General features: G+C 49.7%; 10 protein-coding genes across 10 annotated transcripts, besides 2 other annotated features; 2 read left to right on the top strand and 8 right to left on the bottom strand.

The window, feature by feature from the left end:
* Positions 1 to 41: 41 nt before the first annotated feature.
* FPSE_06214 (uncharacterized protein) lies at positions 42 to 2828 on the bottom strand (the record flags this gene model as incomplete). Its single annotated transcript, XM_009259332.1, has 2 exons — positions 42 to 157; positions 209 to 2828. 2 exons carry the CDS (start codon positions 2826 to 2828, stop codon positions 42 to 44), a joined length of 2736 nt encoding a protein of 911 aa, XP_009257607.1.
* Positions 2829 to 3448: 620 nt separating this feature from the next.
* Positions 3449 to 4006, bottom strand: FPSE_06213 (uncharacterized protein; the record flags this gene model as incomplete). Its single annotated transcript, XM_009259331.1, has 3 exons — positions 3449 to 3789; positions 3841 to 3871; positions 3920 to 4006. The coding sequence occupies 3 exons, from the start codon at positions 4004 to 4006 to the stop codon at positions 3449 to 3451; spliced, it is 459 nt and encodes a 152-aa protein (XP_009257606.1).
* Positions 4007 to 4846: 840 nt separating this feature from the next.
* FPSE_06212 (uncharacterized protein) lies at positions 4847 to 10075 on the bottom strand (the record flags this gene model as incomplete). Its single annotated transcript, XM_009259330.1, has 4 exons — positions 4847 to 5206; positions 5257 to 9489; positions 9549 to 9920; positions 9989 to 10075. The coding sequence occupies 4 exons, from the start codon at positions 10073 to 10075 to the stop codon at positions 4847 to 4849; spliced, it is 5052 nt and encodes a 1683-aa protein (XP_009257605.1).
* A 1295-nt stretch (positions 10076 to 11370) lies between these two features.
* Positions 11371 to 11961, bottom strand: FPSE_06211 (uncharacterized protein; the record flags this gene model as incomplete). Its single annotated transcript, XM_009259329.1, has 1 exon — positions 11371 to 11961. One exon carries the CDS (start codon positions 11959 to 11961, stop codon positions 11371 to 11373), a length of 591 nt encoding a protein of 196 aa, XP_009257604.1.
* Positions 11962 to 12414: 453 nt separating this feature from the next.
* On the bottom strand, positions 12415 to 14393 carry FPSE_06210 (uncharacterized protein; the record flags this gene model as incomplete). The annotated part of the gene is made up of 6 exons (XM_009259328.1): positions 12415 to 12953; positions 13010 to 13510; positions 13569 to 13839; positions 13893 to 13944; positions 14005 to 14081; positions 14133 to 14393. The coding sequence occupies 6 exons, from the start codon at positions 14391 to 14393 to the stop codon at positions 12415 to 12417; spliced, it is 1701 nt and encodes a 566-aa protein (XP_009257603.1).
* Positions 14394 to 14767: 374 nt separating this feature from the next.
* Positions 14768 to 16625, bottom strand: FPSE_06209 (uncharacterized protein; the record flags this gene model as incomplete). Its single annotated transcript, XM_009259327.1, has 4 exons — positions 14768 to 15366; positions 15415 to 15689; positions 15735 to 15950; positions 16003 to 16625. The coding sequence occupies 4 exons, from the start codon at positions 16623 to 16625 to the stop codon at positions 14768 to 14770; spliced, it is 1713 nt and encodes a 570-aa protein (XP_009257602.1).
* Positions 16626 to 17917: 1292 nt separating this feature from the next.
* On the top strand, positions 17918 to 18746 carry FPSE_06208 (uncharacterized protein; the record flags this gene model as incomplete). The annotated part of the gene is made up of 2 exons (XM_009259326.1): positions 17918 to 18264; positions 18317 to 18746. The coding sequence occupies 2 exons, from the start codon at positions 17918 to 17920 to the stop codon at positions 18744 to 18746; spliced, it is 777 nt and encodes a 258-aa protein (XP_009257601.1).
* Positions 18747 to 19246: 500 nt separating this feature from the next.
* FPSE_06207 (uncharacterized protein) lies at positions 19247 to 20428 on the top strand (the record flags this gene model as incomplete). The annotated part of the gene is made up of 4 exons (XM_009259325.1): positions 19247 to 19290; positions 19361 to 19575; positions 19629 to 20032; positions 20087 to 20428. The coding sequence occupies 4 exons, from the start codon at positions 19247 to 19249 to the stop codon at positions 20426 to 20428; spliced, it is 1005 nt and encodes a 334-aa protein (XP_009257600.1).
* Positions 20429 to 21184: 756 nt separating this feature from the next.
* On the bottom strand, positions 21185 to 22534 carry FPSE_06206 (uncharacterized protein; the record flags this gene model as incomplete). Its single annotated transcript, XM_009259324.1, has 1 exon — positions 21185 to 22534. One exon carries the CDS (start codon positions 22532 to 22534, stop codon positions 21185 to 21187), a length of 1350 nt encoding a protein of 449 aa, XP_009257599.1.
* Positions 22535 to 22547: 13 nt separating this feature from the next.
* Positions 22548 to 22647: a repeat region.
* A 719-nt stretch (positions 22648 to 23366) lies between these two features.
* Positions 23367 to 23391: a microsatellite.
* A 502-nt stretch (positions 23392 to 23893) lies between these two features.
* FPSE_06205 (uncharacterized protein) lies at positions 23894 to 25138 on the bottom strand (the record flags this gene model as incomplete). Its single annotated transcript, XM_009259323.1, has 3 exons — positions 23894 to 24455; positions 24509 to 24975; positions 25073 to 25138. The coding sequence occupies 3 exons, from the start codon at positions 25136 to 25138 to the stop codon at positions 23894 to 23896; spliced, it is 1095 nt and encodes a 364-aa protein (XP_009257598.1).
* Positions 25139 to 25585: the final 447 nt, after the last annotated feature.

The raw sequence follows: 25585 nt of genomic DNA, 5'->3' as shown, positions 1-25585 counted from the left end.
TGTAATACGTAGTCCGGTTTCCTTAGCCATGATCTAAAAACTCAGAAATCCGCAATGAGCTGGCGCTTCTCCTTCTCGACCCCTTCCTTGTGAGGCTTCGGGTCAGAGATCTTGAGCCACTCGCCATTGAAGGCGTTGATAAGCCAGTTTCGAAGTTCTTGTCAAGTTAGTTTTTGTCCATCTCGTTGCTGTACGCGGTTAAACTTACTGTCATATACAATGCGGTTTCCATTGTGGAAGTAAATGCTGTGGTCGCTATCTGGAAAAACATGAACGTCGTAGTTCTCTACACCCGCCAAGTCAAGCGAGTCAAGCAGCGTGAGCGAGTTCTGGAAGTGGACGTTGTCGTCGGCAACGCCGTGCATAACAAGGAAGCGCTTGTTGCCGCCGAGAGCTGTGGCGTTGGCAATCATGGACATGTCGTAACCACCAGGGTTCTCCTGAGGCGTACGCATGTAGCGCTCTGTGTAGATGCTGTCGTAGAAACGCCAATCGGTTACAGGGGCGACAGCCATACCGTAGCTGAAAGTGCGACCAGCGTCTTGCTCAAGCGTCTTGAGAGTGGTGAAACCACCGTAAGACCAACCCCAGATGGCGAGGCGCTCGGCGTCGACATAGGGACGGGAAGCGAAGGATTGGGCAGCGGCGATGTGATCTTGTGACTCAAGAACGCCGAGCTGAGAGCGGACTACCACGCGGTGCTTGCGGCCAAGGAAGCCAGTGCCTCGAGGGTCGACGGTGACGACGAGGTAGCCAAGAGCAGAAGCGACGTAAGCTTGGAAATCCACTGCAAACCTCTTGGTGACAGATTGAGATCCTGGACCAGAATATTGCTGGAAAAGGACAGGGTACTTCTTCTTCTTGTCAAAGTGAGGAGGGCGGCGTTCAACATAGTTGACCACAATGCCGTCGCCAAGGTCGAGAGTGCCGTATTTCATTACGGGAAGCTCGTGGCTTCTGGCACGCTCTGCGAGTTCAGCGTTGTCCTCGATGACATGCTCATAGTCATGGACGCTTGACGGCGTGGAGATGACTTTCTGGCTTGGAACCTTGGGTCCGCGGTACGACAGGAGAACAAAGCCGGCGCCCTTGGAGAATGAAGCATCGTAGTAGGCTTCAGTCTCAGGATCGGTCAGAGCTTCCAGTTTGGTGCCATCGAGCTTGACAGAGTAGACGTGACGCTGGATAGACGACTCCTTGGCGGCAATAAAGTACACCAAGTTGTTTGCAAGATCAATCGCAGAAGGAGCATCGTCAATCTCCCATTCACCCTTGGTGAGCATGATAGGGTCGGGGTTGTCGAGAGGAGTGAAATAAGCAAGGTGTTCGTAGCCCTCATGAAGATAAGAGTCAACGTATCCATCGTGATCACGGCCATTCGCGGGATCCGCAGGAATGTACGCTGTCTTGTGCGAAATCTCAAACCAACCACCGTCTATCTTATCAACATCGACAGTGTTCACAGTCTTGCCCTTGCGAGAAGTGACATCGATCAGGACGACCTTGAGAATGTCGCTGACACGGTTGGTCTCCTTGACAACGGCCTTATCACCGGCCCAAAGGAGGTTGTTGATGATGCGGTCGTCATCCGCAAAAGCACCATCGATATCGACAGAAAAGACATCTTTCTTGGCAATGTCGTAGAACAAGAGATCCACAACTGGGTTGTGGGCGCCTGCCTTGGGGTACTTGATCTGCTCGACCTCGGGATATGCTTCCTCGCCCTTTTCAGGGTCGGTACCGCTAGGTCGCTTGATGAAGAACTGAACAGGAAACTCGGGGACGCCAGTTTCATTGGTTCGCAGGAAGCTCAGGTACTTGCCGTCCTCAGACCACCAGGTAGCACTGCGGCCACTAAAGACCTCTTCCTCATACACCCAGTCAGGGATACCGTAGAAATACTCCGGGCCACCATCCTTGGTGATCTGAACTACGTTCTTCTTATCATCCAGGCGTCTGATGTACAGGTTGTTATCCTGTGTGTAGGACACAGCGTCGCTCTTGGGACTCCATGTGGCAAGCTGGATTCGAGCATCGGGCTTTCCAGGCACGAGCGGCTCAGCCTGTTGAGTTTCGACATCAAGAATAAAGTAGATGGCGCTGAAAGAGTGGCGCCAGTTTTTCTTCTTGTTGACACCGAGCAGAACCTTCTTCAAATCGGGGCTGGGCTCGTTCCAATCGGGTGTGTATTGGTTTCCGTCATGAACAAAGAAGTTATCTTTCATAAGCGTTCGCGATTTGGAGGCCTTGATCTCAGTATTAATCGGCGCCCGGTTTTCCTTATCTTTGCGGATATCCTCTACAACAATGTATGGCTTCTCACTAGCTCCGACCTCGAGCAGCAGGCCATCCTCTCCATCCGGACCTGCAATCCAGCTGATGCTGTGAGACTTGGCTTGCCAGCTACCATCGAAAAGCTGATCCATGGTGACAGTCTTCCCCGAGCCTCGCGTTGCAGCATCAGGATCGTGTTCGGTATCGCTCTCGTGATGGTATGAACCCCTGTAGAGGAAAATGCCGAGGCCTGCAAGCCAGAGGGCGACAAACGCAGCACCAGCAATGATTAAAATGCGGCGCAACTTCTTATCCATGGGCTGGCGGTGTAGAGTAGCTCCGGGACCGAGGAAGGGGCCCGTCTCGAGGTCGTCCTCCTCTTTGAGAGGATCATCATCGTCCAGAGCTCTGGGATCGTTGTTATCTTTGCCAGCGTCCATCTCGGTCTTTTCTTGTATTCTTTCGAAAACAAAACTCGTTGTTGAAGCTGTAGAGATTGAATCGTCCGAGTCGTCCGAGTATCGACGTTCGGAAGTCGACATGTCCAGGGCCATTTTGAGTGGCGGTGGCCGTTATATCTAAGTACGGGTTGTTGGTGTTACGCGATAGCGCACTGGCGCATTGTGCGCGGGAATGAGCGAGCGAACGAGCGAGTGTTGGATATTGAATAAGGTAAATGATAGGCTAAATCAAGCAAACATGAATTGATGAAAGAGTGAAAAGGAAACGAGGCGTCAATTGGAACTGTATTGGGTTGTCAATAGCGATCGGTTAGGATGGTTGCTAACGCGAGGTGGTCATGGCTGTGTCTCAGAGCTCGTGCCTGCTTGTCGCATCGGGGCAAGTTTGTGATGACGTAAGCCTTGATGATCAGTCGGTTAGGAGCAAGCAGCAGTTCATTTACTGATAACTTTCTGATATATCCTTACTATGATACTACAGGCTGCTTCATATGGATGAATTAGACTGCCAATCCTGTGTCAGCTACTTCGATCTAGACACAATGAATCCGGCTTATCCCCCCGGGCTCCGAACCCCGGATGTGCCCCACACATCCGGCTTGGACAATCCGGGGTAGTACTCCAAAAGAGATGAAAGGGAATTAAACAGATCCAGGTCAATAATGACAAAAATAATCGTCTAGGGTATCTCCATATCTTCTACTTTAATATTGTTAATGCAGTAACTGGGGCGCCTCAACAGTAGCGCCCTCGATCTTCTCAACCACACAAGCCGTCCCATATGCGCTCGCCTGTGCAAAGCCTCCCAGATCCCCCGTCTCAAAGCGCAGACAGATAATGGCATTTCCACCTCTCCTCTTCGTCTCTTGGACAACACGGCTGATGGAATCATTGCGGCAATTGTACAGCATAGTCGTGAACCAGCTCAGCTCGCCTCCCGCCATGCTCTTGATTACCATGCCAATACCTGCAGCGATGTTGCGTGAACGCACAGTTATTCCGTAGACGGCGCCCAGAACTTTGGTAATGCGATAGCCGGGAAGATCCATCATTGCTGTTGTGTGTTAGTAAAACCATGAGCTTGTATGCAATAGTGTTGACGTACTTGTTGTTATACAATTGTCAGTCTCAGTGAACTACACTATGTCAGTATCAGATACTAGAATATGCTTGTGAGGACATACGCAGTGCAAGTCTGACAAGTGAGCCGGAATATCCGCCACCTCCTCATGGTTCTTCTTCTGGTCTTTGGACGATCCAAAACCAACCATCTTGGCAGTATATCAAGGTTTGTTGTGTAAGTGAGACAAAATAGTAGAATGCTAAATCGTGGTGGAGTAATGTGAAGCGATATATAATGTGTTCTATGTTATCAATGACTATATCGAAACTAAGGAGCCATGAATCCTTTATATACCTCTTCTCTTACTGTACACTCCAATCCAGCTTCCTCTGCATACATTCAAGGCTGAAAGCGATGCCGATCTAACCGCCTTACAACCCCACATTACTTCTCGCATTCGTCGTATCTGTATCTCGGAGTCTTTTATTTGCCAGCCTTCCATGCAACGCTAGTCTCAGCTCACGTCAAAACCAAGACCTGCATTCTTCGTGGCGGTGCACCTCTGCTCCCATGATGACGTTCTGCCACACAAGGCGTTTGCGTACATAAATGCAGAGTCCAGCAACAGCATATCCCAATTGTGTATTCAAGAACAAGGGATGCAACTTGAAGGTTCAATACCTAATATCTTGCAACATCTTAATCAGGAGCCTCGCCCTCCGTCGTCGTGACAAGCTACTCTCACAGCAAAGCACATCACTTCTTGAATACTGAATAAAGGTAATGAAAATCAATGTACTATCATACAACATACAGCAGCCCGGCTATCAAGACCGGCTGCGAAATTTAGTATCAAAACTTCATCCTCAAGTCTACACCAATGTCCTTGAGTGCTAATCGCTCTGAAATCCTCCCACGAACGCCCCCGCCTGCATCTCAAGGTAAGAAGCAAGCTATGATTACAGGATTTGTATCCACGCCATTAATGTGGATAACCGGTCATATCAAGACGAGGGGGGCAATGCCACATCATTACCGGTACCCGCATCTAGAACCCGTAGCCGGTAGGCTGCGGCGCAAAGCCATTTGGTTGACCGTACGGCGCGGGCGAGGGAGCAGAGCCCATGCCACCAGGACCAGCCGTGATCATGAGTCGAGAGGCGCCAAGAATCGGTGTGTTATCATCCGTCTTCTCCTTCTCCTGTTCCTTGGCCTTGCGGGCCTCGTTATCTGCCTTCAGAGCAGCGAGATCCTTGGTTTGCTGGGCCAGCATGTTGATCATGTAAGGCATAGAGAAGTCCATAAGACCGTGGCGCCATGAGAGCTCCAGAACAAGGTCAGGGCGGATGAGGTCGTAGCAAGCGTAAAGCATGCCAGTGTAGCATTCACGGTGACCGATATCGACGAACTAGGACGGTTAGCTGTATTCACCATTACAGGGTACTGTCGGAAGCTTACGTATTGAAGGAGGTCGCTGACAATGTCGACCTTGGCCGAGAGGGCAGAGGTCTCAATAGCGTCCTTGTAGAGTTTGTCCTGCTTGGAGAGAGCGATTGACTTCTCCCAGCGCTTGTTCTTGCGGTAGATGGAAGCAGCAATCTGGCGGAAGAAGATAAGATCATGCTTCTCCAGACGGCTAGCTAGCTCTGTGGCATCGTAGTTATCGTAGTTTTGAACAGAGTCGCGAAGGGTCTTGTAATCCTCCTCCTCGATCAGAAGATCGTTGACGGCCTCGTTCACAACACGCTTGTTTTGAGATTGCACGTTCAGCAAGAAAGGCTTGATGAGAGGAAGATCGTCGTTCTTCTGGAAGATCTTGACAACACGGTTGACATCAATACGGGGAGTGAGAGTGGCGAGGAGGTCAGTGAGGAGAGAAGGATGCTGCTCAACGTAGAACTTGATAGCACGGTAGTAGATTTCCAAGTTGGCGACCTTGACCACAATCTCCTTGAACTGTTGGTGATCCCAAGAGTTCTCGGGTCGCTCAATGACGGCAAGAGCAGCGTTGTCAAATTCATCATAGTGGTAGTAGCAGAAAACAAGCTCAGGCCAAAGGTTAGCCTCTTCGCAGGCCTTGATCATCTTGGGCAGGTTCATGCGAGACCAGAAGATCTTAATATGCTCCATCAGGCGGTCAGGGTGGTACTTGGAGAGAGCAATACCAAGCTCAGTGAACATTCCCATGTGAGCACGCTCGAGGCCAAGACCCTGCTCGAGAAGGCTGATGAGCTCATCGAAGTAACCGTTGCGCTCGTACTCCTTAACCAGAGTCTGAAGTTGCTCAGCATCGACAATCAGGTTGAGACCACAAATCTGAGCAAGTCGGAACTCCTTCTTCTCCACACAGGCCTCGTGGACCTGCTTCCACACCTTGATGTTGTTGGCCTTGCGAGCACACTCAACGGCAGCTTGGTAGTCACCGAGATGGACAAGGGTAGTGGCCAGCTTAGCCCAGTTCGAGATGCTAGTGTAGAAGATCTTCGAAGCCTCGTACAAGCCTTCCTCATATGCCTTGTCACCAGACTCCTCGATGTTAGCCACGTTGGTGGCACGGAGGAAGTCCTCAAGCTCAGATAGCTGCTCAAGACGAGCGTAAGAGAAGGCGAGAGCTGTGTCAATAGCAGCCTCGCGGTGGGTCTTGCGAGCCATGCGCAAGTATTTGACGAGCTCCTCGTTCTTACCAGCGTGTGTGGCGACTTCGATAACCTCAAGGTAGTTCCTGGGATCCTCAGCCTTGATGTAGGACTCGATGGAATCAGAAACGCGGAGGCCGTCAAGTTGTGCCTTGGCAACCTTGCTCCAGACCTCAGGGAGATCAACCTCCTCAGCATATGCCTGAGCACGATCGATGCTGACAACGTTCTCAATCAGGACATCGACAGCGGCAGACTTGTTGTCGGCCTTCTTGTAAATCTCGAATGCTTCTTCAAACAGACCAACCTCGATACAGCTAGTGGCGATTTCGTCGGCATTGTAGTTATCGAGCTTGTGGATGTAGTCCATCACACGAGCCTTGTCAGCCTTGGCGGCAGTGAACATGAGCAGGTTCTGGAGGTTCTGGTTGTCACTGAAGGGTGAGGGCTCGAGGACAATCTTCTCGAGGAGCTCAATAAGCTCGAGAGGAAGGTCATTCTCCAGGAAAGCAGAAACAGCAACGGAGACCTTGGAGGGGTCGTTGGCCTCAGGGACAGCTGTAGCGGTGACCTGGTCAACAACAGAACGACGGTGAATGTTGTTCTCGCTCAGAACGAAGCCCCAAAGCTCAGCATCGGAGCGCTCCAAGAGGTATCGAGCCTGAGCCCTGTACATGGAGTTCTCGTTGGTGATGTTGACAAGCTCAAGATCATTTTGGCCCTTGGAGTAGGCGATGTAAGCCAGGTTGGGATCACGCTTCTCACAGTACTTTCCAACAGTAAGGGTATCGTACTGGTCGTTCTCCTTGAGGAACTTCTCGGGGTTGTTGTTGGAGTCGATATAGATCTTGGCAAGAGCGTTGTAGACAGCTTGTTGCTGGTTGCCAGCCTGGAGAGTGGCCTCGAGGAAAGGCAAAAGAAGCTTGAGGCGGTTGCGAGACTCGACTTCTGAGACAAGGTTGTCAATGCTGATGCTCTGAGGGTTGACAGAGCTCAGAAGCTGCTTGATGACGTTCTCGTCGCAGTCAACATCCAATAGACCGCCAACAACCTCGGGGGCTCGGCCGGGGTTGACCTGCTGGACGTAGGTCTCAATGGCGGCAAACTGCTGGCTCTGGTACAGGTACAGGATCAAGTCATGGACAAAGTTGAAGCGGTCACAGACAATGATAAGAGGAAGCTGCTCAGGCAGCTTGGCTTCCTTGAGGAAATTCTTGACCTTCTCGGGGTTGTAGACGGAGCTATCACGACACAATCGCTCAACCTCGTTGAACTGTCCCATCTTGGTAGCGGCTTCAATGTACTTGAAGTGGACATCAGGATCTTCAGACAGATTCACGACACTGCCGAGATAATAAAAGAGACCCTCAGCAGTCTTATACTTCTCGAAGAGATCAATCAGGCGAACAGGTCCCAACAGCTCCGAGTACTTGGTGGCAATAGTCACCACTGACTGCAAGTTCTGGCGAATGTTCGCCTTCATCATAGCATCAAGGCAATCGAGGGACTGCTCGACAGAGAGCTTACCAAAGAATGTGGTGAGCCACTCAGGGTTGAAGTTTGGTTGACCAGGGATGTTAACAACAACCCGCTTGATGGCCTCTGGGTCCTCATAAAGCTCCAGCGCCTTCTGGGGAAGGTTAGCCTGCTCGCAAAGCTGAGCGATGCGAGTCTTGTCGAAGTGAGTGAACATCTCGTTACCGAGAATAGCTTCAGCAACCTGGGGAGCATGCATCAAGTTCATCTCGAGAAGGCGGGTCTGCAGACGGGCGTGCTCGGGCTTGTTCTCCTTCAATGCATCCAACAAGAAGGCGGTGGCTTGTTGAATCATGCCCTGTCCTTGGAAGATATCGCACACGCGCTCGAAGTCGACCAATGGGCCTTGCTCACTGTTAGCAAGGGCACTGGCAAACTCAGCACCCTTCTCAGGGTTGACACGGGTGATATGCTGGAGCAGCTGGATATAATCAGGCTGGAAGCCACTCTGGGCAGAGTAAGGAAGGATCTTGTCGAATTGACCAGTCTCAGCGAAGCCAGCAACGACCTTCTGAGGAATCTCCGCCTTAAGGTAGATTGTCAGGGCCATGTTGACATCGTAAGGTCTGACCATGTCACCGAGCTGCTCGGAGCAGTCCAACTTGCCCTCCTTCAGCCACTTCTCAAGCAGATGCTTGCGGTTCTGCTGGAGAACGGGTTGTGCAAGCTCGAGGGTCTCATGCTTGTTAAGGGAGCCCTTGTCGAGAAGCATTCCGAAGTACTGAAGTGTGAAAGCCATCTGGCCAGGCTGAACAGGCAGGCGCTTGAACTTCTCGATAGTCTCGGCGCTTCGGAGGAAACCTCGAGGAGAGTTGGCAGCGACCTTAGCAGCAGCCAAGTAGTCGCCAGAGCTGAAGAGCTGCTCGAACTGTCGGGCATACAGGTTATCGGCACCAGGAAGTCCGGCTCGCGAGGCCATCTTGATAGCCATATCGGTGTTGGCGGGGTTTTGTAGAAGGTATTGGATAACGTTGCTGTCGTCGATGGTCACGAAAAGCACTTGACCCTTTCGGTTGATACCAACGATACCAGAAGAACCATCGTCTGTACAGGTCGTGAATATCGTCTCGCTCGAAATTCGGTTCATGAAGATGCATGAGGCGGTCTCGAGATCGTAGAGGTGAATGAAGCCATACTTGGTTACCATATAAACAACGCCGTACTTTTGCGAAACTTGAAGTGCGACGGGGAAATCGTTCGTGGCCTCAGGAGGGAAGAACATATCAACAGCCTTCTTCTGAAAGACAGGATTCGACTCGGGATGGTCGACCTCGACGATGTGCAGCTTGGCGCCTGTTGCGGTTCGTACAGCAAAACTGAACAGCTTTGTGTCTTGGGCGGCACCTTCCAATCGAAGAGTGCCAAAGGCGGCTGCGTGACCTTCTATGGCCTGGCTGATTCCACGGTCCTTAGAGTAGAGTTGCATGGCACCGACCACACGTCCTTGCTGGGATGAGATGCCCACTACCACCATCCACTTTCCGTCGCTGTTAACTCGGTAGTTGATGATTTGGCAGCCCTATAACAAAATGGTTAGTCTCGTGGTATTCAATCAACCACAGCTCGTAGGCAACTCACGTTGAGGTTAGCATTACGCTCGAACACCTTGACGGGTGCGTCTTGGCCGGCATCGTAGACGTTCCAGTGATAGACACTGGACGTCGTGACAAGGCCAAGCTCGTTCTCGCTAATCCACTTCCAGAACTGCACGTCCTCGTTCATGGTGCATGACTTGAGCTTCTTCTTCTGCTCGAGGTCGAAGATCTGCAGGGTTCTAGACTGCGCCTTGAGGGCAATTACTTGTCGGTTCCAGTGCATGACGGCACTGTCGGCCTTGATTGGCCGCCGGGTGACATTATTACCATTCTTGAGCTCGATGATAACAACCTCGGGTTGGGCGGCTTCGCTCTTCTTCTCTCGAACACACACGTATGAATCGGACTCGAGTGTCTAGCTGGGGTTAGTTTCATATTGACAGTTGACCAGCGATGAAGCTGGCTGTAGGTATAGAGACGCACGCAGGAGTTGAAGCCGATGCTCTGGGTGTCCACGCCAACGTTGGCGAGCTGGACGAGCTCCTGGAACTTGATGGGCAGAGGCGCCATGACGCCTGTGTAGCCTAGGATAAGATAAAATGGACCTTCTTCGAATCGACGCTCCTAGCCTCGAATGTGACAAAAGGAAGATGCCGGTGGATTGGTGTCGGTCTCGGATCGATCACCAGAAATTATTTCGGAGTTGCCTTCAAAGGGCGATGTAGAAGCTTCCATGCGCCGCGTGGCAGGACCTAATGGAAAGCACGAGGTTAAACACAGGGTGCGCGCCTGAAATCGAATGGAAAGAAAGGAAAGCGACGACTTGAAATTCGATATTATTCGTCTTCTGCGGATGAAGCAGACGGAATTGTCGTCGTGAAGGGGAGAGATAGAGATGGAATTGGGGGTGTTTTGGTGAGGTAAAGGAGAGAGGTCCAGGTCCAGGTCACTTTCTGGGTTACGTTACCTGTTCTGTTTGGATAGGCTTGGAAGGAGCCACAGGGCAGCTATGATGGACCGCTCAGGGCAGGAGGTGCAGCACCACAACCAAGGAGAAGGTACGTACCCGCAAGGTTAACTCTAATTGGGGCAGGCGTGCCTGGAGAGCTGGGACCCACATGCATCTGGATGCTGACAGGTTGCTGATCAGCCAATGAGATACGATTATGCGGGGGCACTCGATATTCCGACCCGACCGAGATGAAGAAGCAAGCAAGCTTTCGTCATCCAGAACAGGCGCCAATTTATGCGAAAAGGAGAAGGTTGAAAGTGCCTGGTCAGCTAAATTTAGTGACGGACTGTTGTGAATTCAATAATAGGGTAGTCAATCGTTAAAAGTCTGTTGGATCCTTTATAAAGATCTTTACTACCTTGTGGAAAATAATGGCATTGTTGCTCAATAACGAGATTTAGCCGTCTTTGAAGCTTGTTATATGCATGTGGGTGATTTGGTTGTAGCACAACCCGGCAAGCTTACAAGCCAATGCATCTTATGGCTGTACAAGCTTGTTTGCAGTATCCTCAGGGCATCAGAAAAATTGACCGCTAGGAACATAAGAGACAAAATTATTAGGCCAGCTTATGCTGCTTAGACTAAGGTTTTTAGACTACTTATTTTTATACCTTACGACGTGAGAGGCCAACTTTTCTACTACCCACTGGAGTATCCGTACGCTGGAGTTTTCTGGAAAATGACTGATACATGATTTCAAGATGTGTGTATTTTGTTCCAGTAAAAGTCTAGAAAGTAAAAGATAGGTGTGATTTGGATAAGTTATTCAAGTAGATGCCATGTGATCTCTCGCATCGCATCTCTCGCACTTCATCTGCTTGACTCCAAACATCATATGCCAAACTCAGTAGTCCTAGGACAAATGCTCCCGATCAATATGGTGTGTAACAGCAGCTTCATCACCTTCAAACTTGTCGCAAAAGGGGCATTTGACCGTCTCAACACCAGCATTCGGCGCATTTGTCGAGCTCTCTTCGAAATCCGGCATGAAATCTGCCAAGCTCCTAGGCGGCGGGCCCGTAGCAAACTCATCGTCCCGTCTCACATCCGTATATCGCATAGTAAATCTTGAACTTCCAGATGTCGCTTGCGCTCTCGACTCATCTGAGGGCGCAGGGGTAGCAGCTTCAGAGGTGTTGCCCATCCTTTGTACCCTGCCCACCTGGCCGTCTCGTAGTCGCACTTTGATTCCTCGTGGATGATTGCCTCGTGTGAGAACATCTTGGACTATTCCCTTTGTTTCCTCTCCTGTAGGCTGATCATCTTTCAGAATGATAAATACAGGTGCTCCGGGTATGACCTGATGCACCTTTGGAACTGTGCCCGCTGCCTGTTGCGGTGTTCCCGGTGCTCGGGATGGTCGTGATGAGCCACCCCGTTGATTATCCCGCTCCTGGCGTGGAGGGCGAGGTTGGCGATTGCGAGGCCGATTAGGTCGATTCATCGTAGCAAAATGTTTCTCTTGAATATTAAAATATCCAACACTAATCACTCTTCTTAACAAAAAGGGTTTTTTTTTTCAATACAAGAGTTTGAAGATATGATTTTGATGAAAGAAATGGTTGGATGATGATGCATGAGGAGCAAACTTTGGTGTTGAGTACAGAAAAAAGTTTACCCTACAGAAAGTGGGAAATCTTGAGAATTTATCAACATCACAGAAAGTTTATAGTTGCAATAAGCACAATCGACTCCTATTGAAATCAAACATTTAAGAGCTAGTTATTTCCGATGTATCAAAACTGTTTTCGGTGAATATTAAGGATAATTTCCTATCCAAGAAAGATCAACACTGCCTATACGTCAATGCTAGACACCACTCAAGGAATCACCTTGTACCCTTCGGCGTAGCAACCAAATACCATTACCAGACTAATTTCCTGCTGCCATGAATATTTCAAGCCTCACCAGCATCAGATGCAGGCTTCTTTCTGATGTCTTTCCAACCCATACCGAACGATATCACAAGCATAACACATGAACAAGCCACGCAGAGTAAGAACGTTGCGCGCGTGCCTTGAGAGTATGACCACAAAACACCAGGCAGATTTTCTTTAGAAACAACTTCGCTCACAGCGCCAGCACCAGCGTCGATGATCATATCGGGATTAATGCTGGGAAGTCTTGATACAAGTTCCTGACGGAGCTCGTGGGTGAATATAACGTTGGCGGCAGTTACGAAAATGGCACCCCCAAAGGTTTGGGAAAAAGTCAGAATAGACATGGCAATGGGTGTCTCTTCAGGTTTCGTGTTGGCCTGGACGGCGATGATGGGCATCTGAAGACCGAGTCCACGACCAAAACCTATTAAGATCTGGTAGCCTGCCCATTTGGCGGTTGAAGTATATGGACCCATGGTCGATGCGAGACCGAATCCTATAGCTGAGAAAATCGCACTGGCAGCCGCGAATGGTATATAATAACCTGTCTTCTGAACTGTTGTCGCAATTGTCAGTAAAGATACCCCTAACTCTGCAGAAGAAGGAGTTTACCTAAAGCACCGCTCGAAACAGCTGCCACAATCAACATGAGAATGCTAGGAAGCAGATTAACACCACTTGTAAACGGCGACGCATCTTTAGCCGATTGGAAATAGACAGGCAGGTAGAAAGATGCCACCATGATGGTTGCAAACAGGAATAGGTTGGTTAACAACGAGGTCCAGACTTGTCTCGTACGCACGATGGGCATCGGAATCATTGCATCCCTACCAACACGGTGTTCCCAGAATACGAATATCGCGAAAAGAACACCGCCACCGCAAAAGAGGCCGACAATTGTCGCAGAGTCCCAAGCATAGTCGACACCGCCCCACTGGAGTGCCAGCAGCAACATGACTATACTTGGACTGAACATGAAGAGGCCAGTGAAATCGAACTTTGTTTTCAGAAGATACATGGCAGTTTCGTCCGTGGGAGCACGATGGTTTGGAATAGGAACGATAAGGATCAGGATGGTACAGATGGCGCCAATCGGGAGGTTAATATAGAAGCCTATGCAATAGTTAGCGATAAGTCAAGGTCAGTTGTGGTGTAGAGTACTGGGACTTACACCATCGCCAAGTGGTATACTGGGTGAAAGCGCCTCCTACCAAGGGACCGCTTACAATTCCCAACTGAGCACATCCCATAAGAATTCCTACTAGGGAAGGGCGCTTGTGGATAGGGACCGCCGATGCGATGATCGTGAGAGCGCCATTCTGTATTCCGGACGAGCCAATGCCTGAAATCGCTCGTCCGATAATGAGCATAGTAGAAGACTGAGCAACACCGCAAATCAAATTGCCGAGCTCAAAGACAAAGAACAGGCTCAAGAAGATCCACTATCATTTGTGAGACTTGAGCTATAGGTGTCCATCAACAGGGAATAACTTACCCGGGTATTGAAGTACATGTATAATTTGCCTGTAAGTGGTTGGAGGGCAGCACTGTTGATTGGATATCATGGTCAGCACGTATGAGACAACGCGACCTAGTGCTGAGCTTACCTTGAAAGATTGTATGCACTAGCATACCATCCGATATCATGCAGAGAGTGAAAGTCTGAGGTGATTCGAGGAATAGCCTAAATGTTTATCAATACCAGTCGGATGAATTGTTGAGAATGAGGCTATACCGTGCTGATAATCGACATGTCAAGCAGCATCAGGAAGGCTGCGAGTGTAAGAGAGGTGATCATGCTAACAAGCTTCCATCCTGTCAACCACTGAGTTTCATCATCTTCCTCGGCTGGGAGTTCGACTTCTGGTTTCGCCTGGATTTCTTCCTGGGCCGGTTCGTGTAGTGTGGGAGTATTCGAGGAGGACACTGTCTTTTCATTCTCGCTAAGGGGAGCTTGAAGGTCGCTTCGTTCGTCTCTGGGAGCTTCCGTGGCCATTTTGTCGAACGTTATGAGATAATCTCGGTGTTGAGATGTAAGTTCGATAGGGCCATAGCAAAGCATGGAAGTTGCTTGGCATGTTGGGCATTATGTTTTTATAAATGATTGATGAAACAAACACACAAGACATAAGCGTGGTAGCTACCGGGGTATTTTGTTATGTCTTCCCGATCCCGCACACTTAATAATTGCTAGAGTGTCAAAGCTGGGGTGGTGTAGACGGAGTTGGGTATCGCTTTGGAACGGAATTCCGCCCAACCAAACAAACCACTGGAGCCAACATTTGCTTACCACAAAACGAATCCCTCACTCGGCATTGCCTGATCGGGTCTAACACCATGAAACATGGCTTTCCCAAACGTAGTGAGGTGTTAGAACTCCCAAGGTCCAAAAACGTCAGACATCCATGTAATATCTCCGAAATCCATCATGTTGACGGCCGCCATGTCTATGCTTTGCTGGTCTTGTGGATTTTGTGCTGGCATCGATTGAACAGTTCCTTGGTTCGCTGTAGATAAAGGCACACTGCTGAGATGTCTTGATAATATGGGTTCCCAAGAGTTCCGGATATTTCGCATAATTTTGGCCCCCATCAGGAACACCGTCTCCTCGCCCGCACTAGTCTTCATCCTGTAGACCGAGTCGATACGTGTAAAAAACTCGATGACTTGATCCAGAAGTACCAGTAAGTCTGCTGTGTGCCGTACCACCTCCTTGTCCCAAGCAGGGTCCTCGGACGTGGTGAGCCGGTACAAAGCTATTTGAACCTGTGATAACTGGATATAAACTGCAAAGGGAACCCCTGCGACCTCCTCAGCGGGAATGCTAAAAAATACATCGTACCATGTCCTGATTGCTCTAAGACATGCATACATGCTTTCAATTCGTTGATTGACTGGAATATTTTGCATAAAGAGGCCGACTGAATTGACTTGAACTTCTGTCACAAGCGCGTGCGCCTGTAATACATCTGCGCCTGTTAGCATGGCCTAGCAACAGTTGCTCATCATGTACTTACGGGTCATGGGCATGTTCAAGGGTAACCCGTCCCGAACCGCCTGCAGCTTGGCAAGCAAACTCTTTCTGAAAATGTACGTAGGTGGTGGTGACGGATCGCCCATGACATCACGAACCAACAATTTCTGCGCTTCATCTGCCACAAGCTGGTACCTAATAAATGCAACCAACAGCTCATCAGAGGGATACCGCTTCTCTCTCTCCAGCACGTCAAGACAATCGCTCATATGCGGAGTCCAGTGGAGGGTTTCCATCTTGCCAATGAAAGATGACATGCTGCCCAAATCAGAAGTGGACCAAAAGCAAAAGGATGAAACTTACACGGAAGTTAGAAACCAAAGCGACAAAACGGTTCGCCGTTCCTCCAACGTGCGTAACCGCGGCGGAGCGGGTCGTCCTCCCCAGAGTTTGAAACAAACTGTAAAGTATTGTTCCTCAACAGGGGCTTTTGTAAGACCAAGCTCATAGGCAACCAAGACGGCCATTTGGCAAAACGTGACGATAAAAGGTTTACCTGGACTGGAAGTAGTGGAGGCCCTTTGCAAAGGTCAGAGCAAGCTACAGTAGGGAACGGCGGCGGTAAACTAACCAGGTAACATAACATATAATTCCCTGAAGGCAGTCCATGGATCTCTCATGGTTGATGATAATTCTTGTAGCAATTTCTTGTCGAACTTGGTCTTTCATTTTAATCTGCTGCTCGACGGACATTGACGTGATGTTCATGATACATAGCCACAGAAACGGCTTCTCTTTTCGCAAAGCCGCAGCTGTCATATCGTGGGGCAAGACTATGCAGGGGAACTTTTCCAGCCACGTCTTGAACTTTCTCAGGTATACTTCAGCCTCTTCTGGCGTGGGTTCAGGCAGCGATGATGTATCTTCTCCAATACTGGAGGGCGATGTATGCATATGGCTGTCCCCTGTGCTTTTGGAACCATAACTATGAGGTGCAGGATGCGAGCGAGGTTGGGTTTCCGATGAAGAAGACGATGCTGCAGCTGTTGCTAGCGATTCTAAGCGGCTGGTGAGGTGACACATGTTGGACGAATTCATCAAAGGGCTAGATTCGCCCGAATTTGACGGCTGCAGGTTGCCATTTGACGGTTGAGCTGCGCGCAGGATAGTAACAAGATCTTCAAGCTTCTCTTCTAGTTGGGCCGTTCTGGAAGATGTGGATTTTTTAGCAACCCGCTTTCGCGACGTTGCCATTGTTTGACATGGCTTTCCGAGGCGATGACATCTTTCGCAATCTTGGCCAGAAGCTCTCAAGATACACTTGCATTTCGCTCTCTGGCATGCAGTACACGCCCTACCATAGCCAGCGGGTGTCCCTGTCGCACTGGAGGTTGCAGAGGCCGACAGATCGGGTGGTGCCATTGTTTGCTTGTGTAATTGTTGCCAATTAAGACCATGTACGTGAGTAAACAAAAAAGTTGAATAAATTCCGGTTGTATAACAGGAATTCCGATGCTGTGCTTGAAGGGGGCAGGGAATTGCGACGATCCCGGAGTTAGGGGATATAATTCGCGGGATTCGGGATTCGATTAAATCCGGCTTACTGTCTCAGAATATTCAAAGCTGTAATTGACCCGAGCTGTAGATCGAATGATGAGAATGTGAGAAGTAAAGTATTTGTTAAGACGTTATATTTATTGTCGTGACAGCATTCCAGATATACGATGTTCGGTAGTAATTGGCCAAGATGTTGTGATATGAGATCACCCCTTGAATGATCCCGGAATTTGCTTATCTGAACCCCGTATATCGGGTATTTTATGTTTGTTATCTACAGCATTATCCTGAGTCAAGTTTGATGATTCAGTAAGTAAGCAAGCTTGAGTCAAGATCTGACACGACTACACAATCCATCACTGCAGTTTGCTTCCACCACTTGAGCACAAACTTACCATATCTTCCAGACAAATGAATGGAAGTCGATACTATTACTTCTTGCCTTTGGAGATTTAGGGGCCTAATAGGTTATCATAAAGCAGATTTATAAGTAGTTAGCTTGTCGATCTAAGCTAACTACCTAGGTAATTAATTACAGTAGGAAAAGACCAGGATCTATCTATGTTTGGTATCAGATCCCAGGGTTTCATTGCAAAACAAATTCCCTTTCCCGTAATTGGCCACAAATTTAGCATCAGCCACGTCCTATTGGCTGGATGCATATTAGCTTCAGGGGCCAATCAAACCCGATGTTTCCCGCTCTTGTCAATTAACTTTAACGTCACAACTGGTAGATTCTTCAACTCCATCTCCCCCCCCTCTATTAGAAGAACTGGCTGCTGGAAGCCTAAGAGACGAAATTATTAGGTCAGTTTATGCTACTTGAATTAGACATCTTAGGTTTTTCTTTCTTTTTCGCATCATAGCTTAGAGACTCACTTTTTTATTATCCACCAGCCGACATCGCAGTCTCAACAACTCGCCAGACCGACATATATTACCACCTAGGTACATAAGGACTTAAGCGTCTACCCAACACCTTAGCAGCTATGGCAGCTCCTTGCGTTACAGCAGCCGAGATGCTGCCTCGATTCCTTCTTCCACGCCTCAGCTGGGCACCCCACTCAGTCTCACAAGCAGCTCGGCCGTTCGCCTCGATCCCTTCTGCCGATAAACGACGGTCTTTTACATCCTTTCAGGCTGGCCCTGTTCTCCAACGGCAATCTCCTCGAATCGTTAGCCCTGTTACCAGAAGGGCTTTCCACGTAACAGCCCTTAGGCAACGAGACCACCACTTTGATACACTCAAGTTTGTGAAGCGGTTACAGGGTGAAGGGTTTACGGAGGAGCAATCGGTTGCTATGATGAAGGTGCTGAACGACGCTATTGAGGAGAGGTACGAACTGGAAACGAAACTACTGCAATAAAAATACTGAACCGCCGTTAAGCATCCAAAATCTTACACGGACAATGGTCCTCCGCGAAGACGCCGCCAAAGCAACATACACCCAAAAGGTCGATTTTGCCAAGCTACGTTCCGAGATTCTCTCAGCCGACTCGACCGAATTCAACACAACACGCAACACGCACGAACGAGTAACCAATGACATCGCCAAGCTGAGCAACCGCCTTCGGGACGAGATCAGCCGCACGCAGGCCAGCGTCCGCCTCGACCTTAGCCTGGAGAAGGGCCGTATCAGAGAGGAGGCTGTGGGGCAGGAGCTCAAGATCAAGGAGACAGAAGCAAAGATTGAGCAGGAGGTTGCAGCTCTGCGGGAGAAGCTGGAGCAGGTCAAGTTCCAATCGCTGCAGTGGCTGATGGGTGTGTGCACAGGTTTCGCGGCGTTGTTGCTTGGTGCTTGGCGATTGCTTATGTAAACGTGCTTTTGTTGCAGGATGTTGGAATAGTGTATTTCAGCCGATATACTTTTCGGTGCCGAGATTAACTTGTCTATAATTCATGTCCGGCGATTATAATCCCGACCTCGAGACATATATATAGCTACTATATCCAGGTTTTGATCCATCCCAGAAGGGACAGACTCCTGGAAACATAAGAGATGAAACTAGTAGGTCAGTTCATGACATTTTGACCAGACTTCTTAAGCTCTTTGTCTTCGTATCCCAATCCAAAAGGTCAACTTCTGTTACCAAGGTAGGAACTTCAAATGGCGCCTTCCGAGAACCCCACCCCCACTTCAACCCCGCCATGACCTGGTGGTTGATCAATCCCGTTATCCAACTTCGGGATGAAAGCCGACGGTTCTCTCATATAACACAGACGACAACAATAAAGATCATCAAGTAAAAGAGCCGCAATAGGCTTTCTCTTCAAATACTCATCTTCTGTTCCAATTACGGATTAAAAATTACCCAATATGACAAACAAACCCAAGGTTCTCTTCCTGGGTAACACAAAGCAGTAAGTCCACTAACAAGCTGCTTCCATATGTAATTTCGGGTTGTTATTACAATACTCTGACAGTTTACAGGGCCCAAGAGGAGTTCGACTCGCTCTCTGAGATTGTAGAGGTTATCTGGCCCAAATCAACAGATCGAGCTGGTTTCTTAGAAGAGAGCAAGTCTGGCGCATTTGATGGAATCGAGGCTATCTACCGCACAAACAAGACTTACAGCACCGCTGGCATGTTTGATGCCGAGTTGCTCGACAACCTGCCCAAGACACTCAAATTTATTTGCCACAACGGTAGGGATCCATCATTTAAACCACAAACAGTACAAGTTTGCTGACTATTACAGGGGCTGGATATGATCAAATTCACGTCCCAGAATGTACTTCTCGTGGTATCCGTGTTTCCAACACGCCAACAGCTGTGGATGATGCAACAGCGGATATAACAATCTTTTTGCTCATCGGTGCTTTGAGAAATCTCTCATCCAGCATCTTCACTCTGCGTGACGGCACTTGGCGTGGTAAACCTGCACCCTCACTAGGCCACGATCCGCAAGGCAAGGTGCTGGGTATCCTAGGAATGGGTGGTATAGGTCGTAATGTCGCCCGCAAAGCTCGTGCTTTTGGCATGATCGTCAAGTACTATAACCGCAGCCGTTTAGCTCCAGAACTAGAAGGCGAGGCTGAGTATGTTGACTTTGAGACTCTTCTCAAAGAAAGCGATGTGTTGAGTCTCAACCTACCCCTGAACGTGAGTCAAATCAAGGGTTCCACATTCTTTAATAAATATATTAACCTTCAATAGCCCAAGACACGACATACAATCGCGAGGCCTCAGTTCGACATGATGAAGCGCGGTGTTGTCATTGTCAATACTGCTCGTGGTGCTGTAATGGACGAAGCTGCTCTTGTCGACGCCCTCGAGTCAGGACAAGTTGCCAGCGCCGGACTCGACGTTTTCGAGAATGAACCTGAGATCCATCCAGGTTTGGTGAGTAACAAGAACGTACTGCTTGTCCCGCACATGGGGACTTGGACAGTGGAAACCGAAAGAGCAATGGCGGCATGGGCTTTTGACAATATTCGACTGGCATTGACAGAGGGAAAGCTGAAGAGTATCGTACCAGAGCAGAATGATCTGCAATAGATAGAATCAGTCCGCCAGCTTCATCTGGTCATTATAGAGGTTAGATAGATCAGAAGCACGAAACCATTCAGTTAATTCCGTCTATTATAGAGAGCCTTCTCAATTATCAACACAGTGATATGGCTTGTGCCAGAGTTAGGACCCGCTATGAAGCAACGTGACCGTCCTCAAGCCTGGAGATAGCAACTTCACATATCAAACCAACCGAAGGAACGATCACAATCAAGGTCAAGGTTCAGAGCATTGCCAGAACAAACATCACATAATCAACAGATATTAGAGGAAGAAAATCTCTTTTGAATTTCTACTCTATCCTGGCCACGGTTGACGGGCCTGCCTTTATCGAGGTACCATTCCTTCCATCCCTGTGGGGGAGGTCTCGTCTTGGTCATATCCGTCCATATTCATTCCATTCATCATCCGTTTTTATATCTCGAAGGGGGGAATCATGATTAGCAAAAAAGCCAACGCCATTTTGTTGAAAAAGCAAAGATCTTTTTGCCCCTCCCTGCACCCTGCGAGGAGTCTTCTCTTCGGTATGAGAGGAGAAGTAAACCCAAATAAGCAGAAACAAAGAAGAGAAAGGTAAAAAAATCAGAAAACCGCAGATGTCCTAGTAACTCTCCCGACCCATATGCCATGCAAGTTCATGCTGTTGAAACTAGAATTTTGCCGATTGTCATGTCGACAGAAGAGGGAAAGTTCGTCACACGTAGGGATCCAGTTGAAGGATCCCTGGGTATTGATTATGTTCGCTTAGTAGCGGTAGATGTCGGCCTTGAATGGACCCTCGACGGTCAAGCCGAGGTACTCAGCCTGGACGTTGCTGAGGGTGGAGAGCTCAGCCTGGCAGTGAGCAAGGTGGAGACGGGCGACCTCCTCGTCGAGGATCTTGGGGAGGACGTAGACACCGACGTCGAGCTTGTCGGTCTTGGCGAACTCGACGTACTTCTCAGCAAAGGCCTTGTCAGCAGCCTTGTAAAGCATGATCTGAGCAAGGACCTGGTTGGTGAAAGAGCAGGACATGACGAAAGAAGAGTGGCCGGTAGCACAGCCAAGGTTGACAAGACGGCCCTCAGCAAGGAGGATGATGTGGCGGCCGCTGGGCATGAGGAAGCGGTCAACCTGGGGCTTGATGTTCTGGACAGAACTGGCGTTCTTCTTGAGCCAAGCAACGTCAATCTCGATATCGAAGTGACCAATGTTGCAAACAATGGCATCGTTGGGCATAGCCTCGAAGTGCTCGCCAGTGAGGATGTCACGGCAGCCAGTGGTGGTGACGAAGATCTGGCCGAACTTGGCAGCCTTCTCCATGGTGGTGACTTGGTAACCAGCCATGGCAGCCTGGAGGGCGTTGATGGGGTCAATCTCGGTGACAATGACGCGAGCACCCATGCCGTGGAGGGCCATAGCGCAACCCTTACCGACATCACCGAAACCGGCGACGACAGCGACCTTGCCAGCAATCATGACATCGGTAGCACGCTTGATACCGTCGACAAGGGACTCACGGCAGCCGTAGAGGTTGTCGAACTTGGACTTGGTGACGGAGTCGTTGACGTTGATGGCGGGGACAAGGAGCTTGTTGTCACGGAGCATGCGGTAGAGGTGGTGGACACCGGTGGTGGTCTCCTCAGAGACACCGAAGCAGTCCTTGAGCATCTCAGGGTACTTCTGGTGGACAAGGGTGGTCAGGTCACCACCGTCGTCGAGGATGAGGTTGAGCTTCTTGTTGTCCTTGAAGGCAGTAAGCTGCTGCTCGAGGCACCAGTTGTACTCCTCGTCGGTCTCACCCTTCCAGGCGAAGACGGGGACACCGGCGGCGGCAATGGCAGCGGCGGCGTGGTCCTGAGTGGAGAAGATGTTACAGCTGGTCCAGGTAACCTCAGCACCGAGAGCAGTGAGGGTCTCGATGAGGACGGCGGTCTGGATGGTCATGTGAAGGCAACCAGCGATGCGGGCACCGGCGAGAGGTTGGTCGGCAGCATACTTGGCTCGGGTCTGCATGAGACCGGGCATCTCGTTCTCAGCGAGCTCGATCTCCTTGCGGCCAAAGGCGGCAAGAGAAAGGTCGGCGACCTTGAACTTGTGGGCGGGAGCAGACATGATGGATAAGGTGGAGGAGAGGATAAAGGGATTGATGAGAAGAGAGAATAGAAGAAGAAGAAGAGAGAGAAAAAAGTGAAAGGGAAGAGGAGGAATATGTAGGTTGAAGAAGACTTAGCAGATGGAAGACCAGACAACAAGATAACTTGGGGCGGGGCAGAAAGAGTGCTGCTATGGGCTGAGAGTCAATGGAGGGGGAGGGGTTTGCAAGGGTCGGTGGGGCTGTTTACGCGGGCGGTGAGAAAGATGGACGGCAAAATGAGGGGCAGAATTTTCTGCTGCCATTGAGACGGGGCAATTTTTGAGGCGGGGCGGCAGATACTTTTAAACGGGTGGTCGGTTGGCACCTCAACAGGTACCCGAGTGGATCTCAGGGACTCGGTGTCCCCTAATGAGAATCCACAATGGAGAAGAAAAAATGAGAGACGGGAGGAGGAGCTTTCTCATCGTGGGAAAGCCTAGGAAGCTCATCCAAGTCGGATGCTTGGTACGAATACGGACAGGATCCGGTGACAACCACGTTGATTTTTCTCGTCCAACGAGTGGGCAAAGCCACACTAGACTGTTTTCCGTTCAAGATTTACCCACCTTCCTTGTCAATTGAAAGTTTTGAGCTGTTCGTGTCTTGTCTTGCCTCACAATTGTTTACTACCTTCTTCATACCGTACCATGCAGTGCAGTGCTGACCCTTGACATTCCCCGCTCGGAAGCCGAGAACCGCTTCACGCGAATACTACGGGTCATGGATCGTCCTGCAAGCTACTACAGACCGACCTCCTAGACTCAGTATCTAGTTCCGAGTGCAATGGCCAGATACTCGGGCAACATTAGCTTATTGTTGTTGTTGTTGTTGTCGTCTGCCTGCCATGATACCGCAGTGACAGAAGCACCACCCCATGCTGCATGTAATTGCAGTAGAGGAATATGTCTCATAAACTGAAACTACTATGATACCCAATAGTCTAACACAAGACTCCAAGGTAGTTCACAAATGTGTCAGAAATACAACAATAAATCGTAATACAATACATATACTTCTTTAACGTTAAGATTGATCAAGACTCTCATCCTTGGAGAGCTCGGTTTGCAAGCGCTATCTACGAAGCCGAGTTTGTGGATCAAGGCTACACTCGTGTCCTTCTCTTTATGACTTTTCAACAGCGTCACCATTGTCAACGTCAGGCTGGCCCATCATGTGCTCATCAAGTGCTCCTCTCTTTCTCAACGCTTTAAAATCTAGACCAGCACTCGATATTATTCCACGTTGTCCGGAACGCCGCCAATGCAAACCATCACTGAGCGTCTCGTTTTCTTGAATTTCTTCGAGACTTTTTGAACCCCGCCTCATCCGTTCTCCATCTATTTGGGCATCAGGTCCTCCCGCACAGCAAACATCTTGGCACTGACGTTGGCTGTGAATCCATCCACCTGCTTGCTGTATTGCTCCACCTGCTTGGCATTCAGCATACCCTCCAGTCGGCTGGGCTCCTGAGGAAGCTTGAACAGTCGTTGCCACTCATCCTCGGGAAGAGGCTCCTGCTTGGCAGCAGCACGCTGGGCGTTCTCAGCCTTGCGCTTGGCCTGCCATTGTGTGATCTTGGTCTGCTCACGACCGAGTTGTCGCTGGTAGTATTGGAAGTTGTTGAGGTCGGTGTAGTGTGACTCGATGCTCTCGAGGAGGAGATCGCAGGTCTTCTCGAGGAAGGGGTCGATCGCAAGGTCGAGGTTGTCGATCGAGGGGTACAGAGGAGGCTCGAGAGCGTTACGGTGGAGGTCATCGAGCGATGTGGGCTGCTCGATGGCACCCTTGACGGGAGCGGAGGGGATCTGGTGAAGGAACGTTGTGAGGAGGTGAGAGTTGTGGACGCTGACAGAGACCTCGGCGAGGATGTCCTTGAAGGTGAGCTTGGACTTTTGCAAGCTAGTCTTTGTTAGCATCTTTATCGCCATCAGCGGTATATGGCATCATCCTACATCTCAGTTGTGAACTTGCCCTCCTTGTAGGCGCTCATGAAAGCAGGAGACAGACGGAAAGCTCGGAAGGTCAGGTTGCCCTGAGAACTCTTGCTGGCATCGTAAACGAGGGCGACGGCGTTCTCGTTGGCGCTTTGGTAGTGGAACTGGTTCTCAACAAAGTTCATGTTGACAAAGTTGCCCATGGTGGCACTTGTGTACCAACCAACGTTGTTGGCATCGACGTTGACCTCCTTGAGGTGTCGGATCATCTCGTTTTGGTAGGTGATGTTCTTCTGCTGTCGGGGAGCAGCAGCGGCGAGCTGCGAAGCATCGCTCTGGTGGCCATCGGTTGTAGCGGGGTCGACAGTAGGGAAAGGGAAGGTGTTGGTGACTTCAAGGAGACCTTCACTCTCCATTCCAACAATAGCTCCGGTCGCAACAGAAGGGAAAGCCGAGGAGCAGTGCTTGGCGATCTTCATAATTACCTATAGACACCAACTGAGGTCAGTCCTCATGCTCATACTCCTACTCCTACTCCTACTTCAAGAGGGGGTCTCAAAAGGTGGGGCATGTTCAACTCACCAGAGCCTCGACTTGGACGGCCTTGAAAGGCGCAGTAGCAGGCGCATCGTTCTGAGCGTCCGCCATCTTGACAAAAATTCGGGAGGAGATATTCACGGGGCCGCGAGAGACGGAGAGAGGTTCGGCGCTATGATCGCAAAAAGGGCGGGTGATGTTGCAAGGCCTCGGGACTCTGAAGGTGGGAATATCGAAACTTTTCGTGTACTCATTTGTGGGCGTTGTGGGATCTGGGGGCGGTGAAGCATGGCAGATTATATATCCCGTGCTTGAACGATGCAGAGCCGAATAACGACCTCCGTTATTCACCAACAAACAGAATGCGTGCGATGGTATTGCGATGCATTTTTAAAAGTCACAATATTCGACACTATGCGGAATTAGCTGTGCGATGGTCTTGATATTCTCTTCCTTACAAGAGATCGTTCGCGTTACGTTTTGTTCTACGGCACATAGTCTCGATTATCAGCTTTTGATACGATTCTCATTGCCTTGATTGTATGGACAAACGCCCTC

The sequence above is a fragment of the Fusarium pseudograminearum genome, chromosome 3 (genome assembly GCF_000303195.2).
Source record: "Fusarium pseudograminearum CS3096 chromosome 3, whole genome shotgun sequence".
Lineage (NCBI taxonomy): Eukaryota > Fungi > Ascomycota > Sordariomycetes > Hypocreales > Nectriaceae > Fusarium > Fusarium pseudograminearum.
The sequence above is the reverse complement of the archived record's forward strand: the minus strand, read 5'-3'. Positions and strand labels throughout refer to the sequence as shown.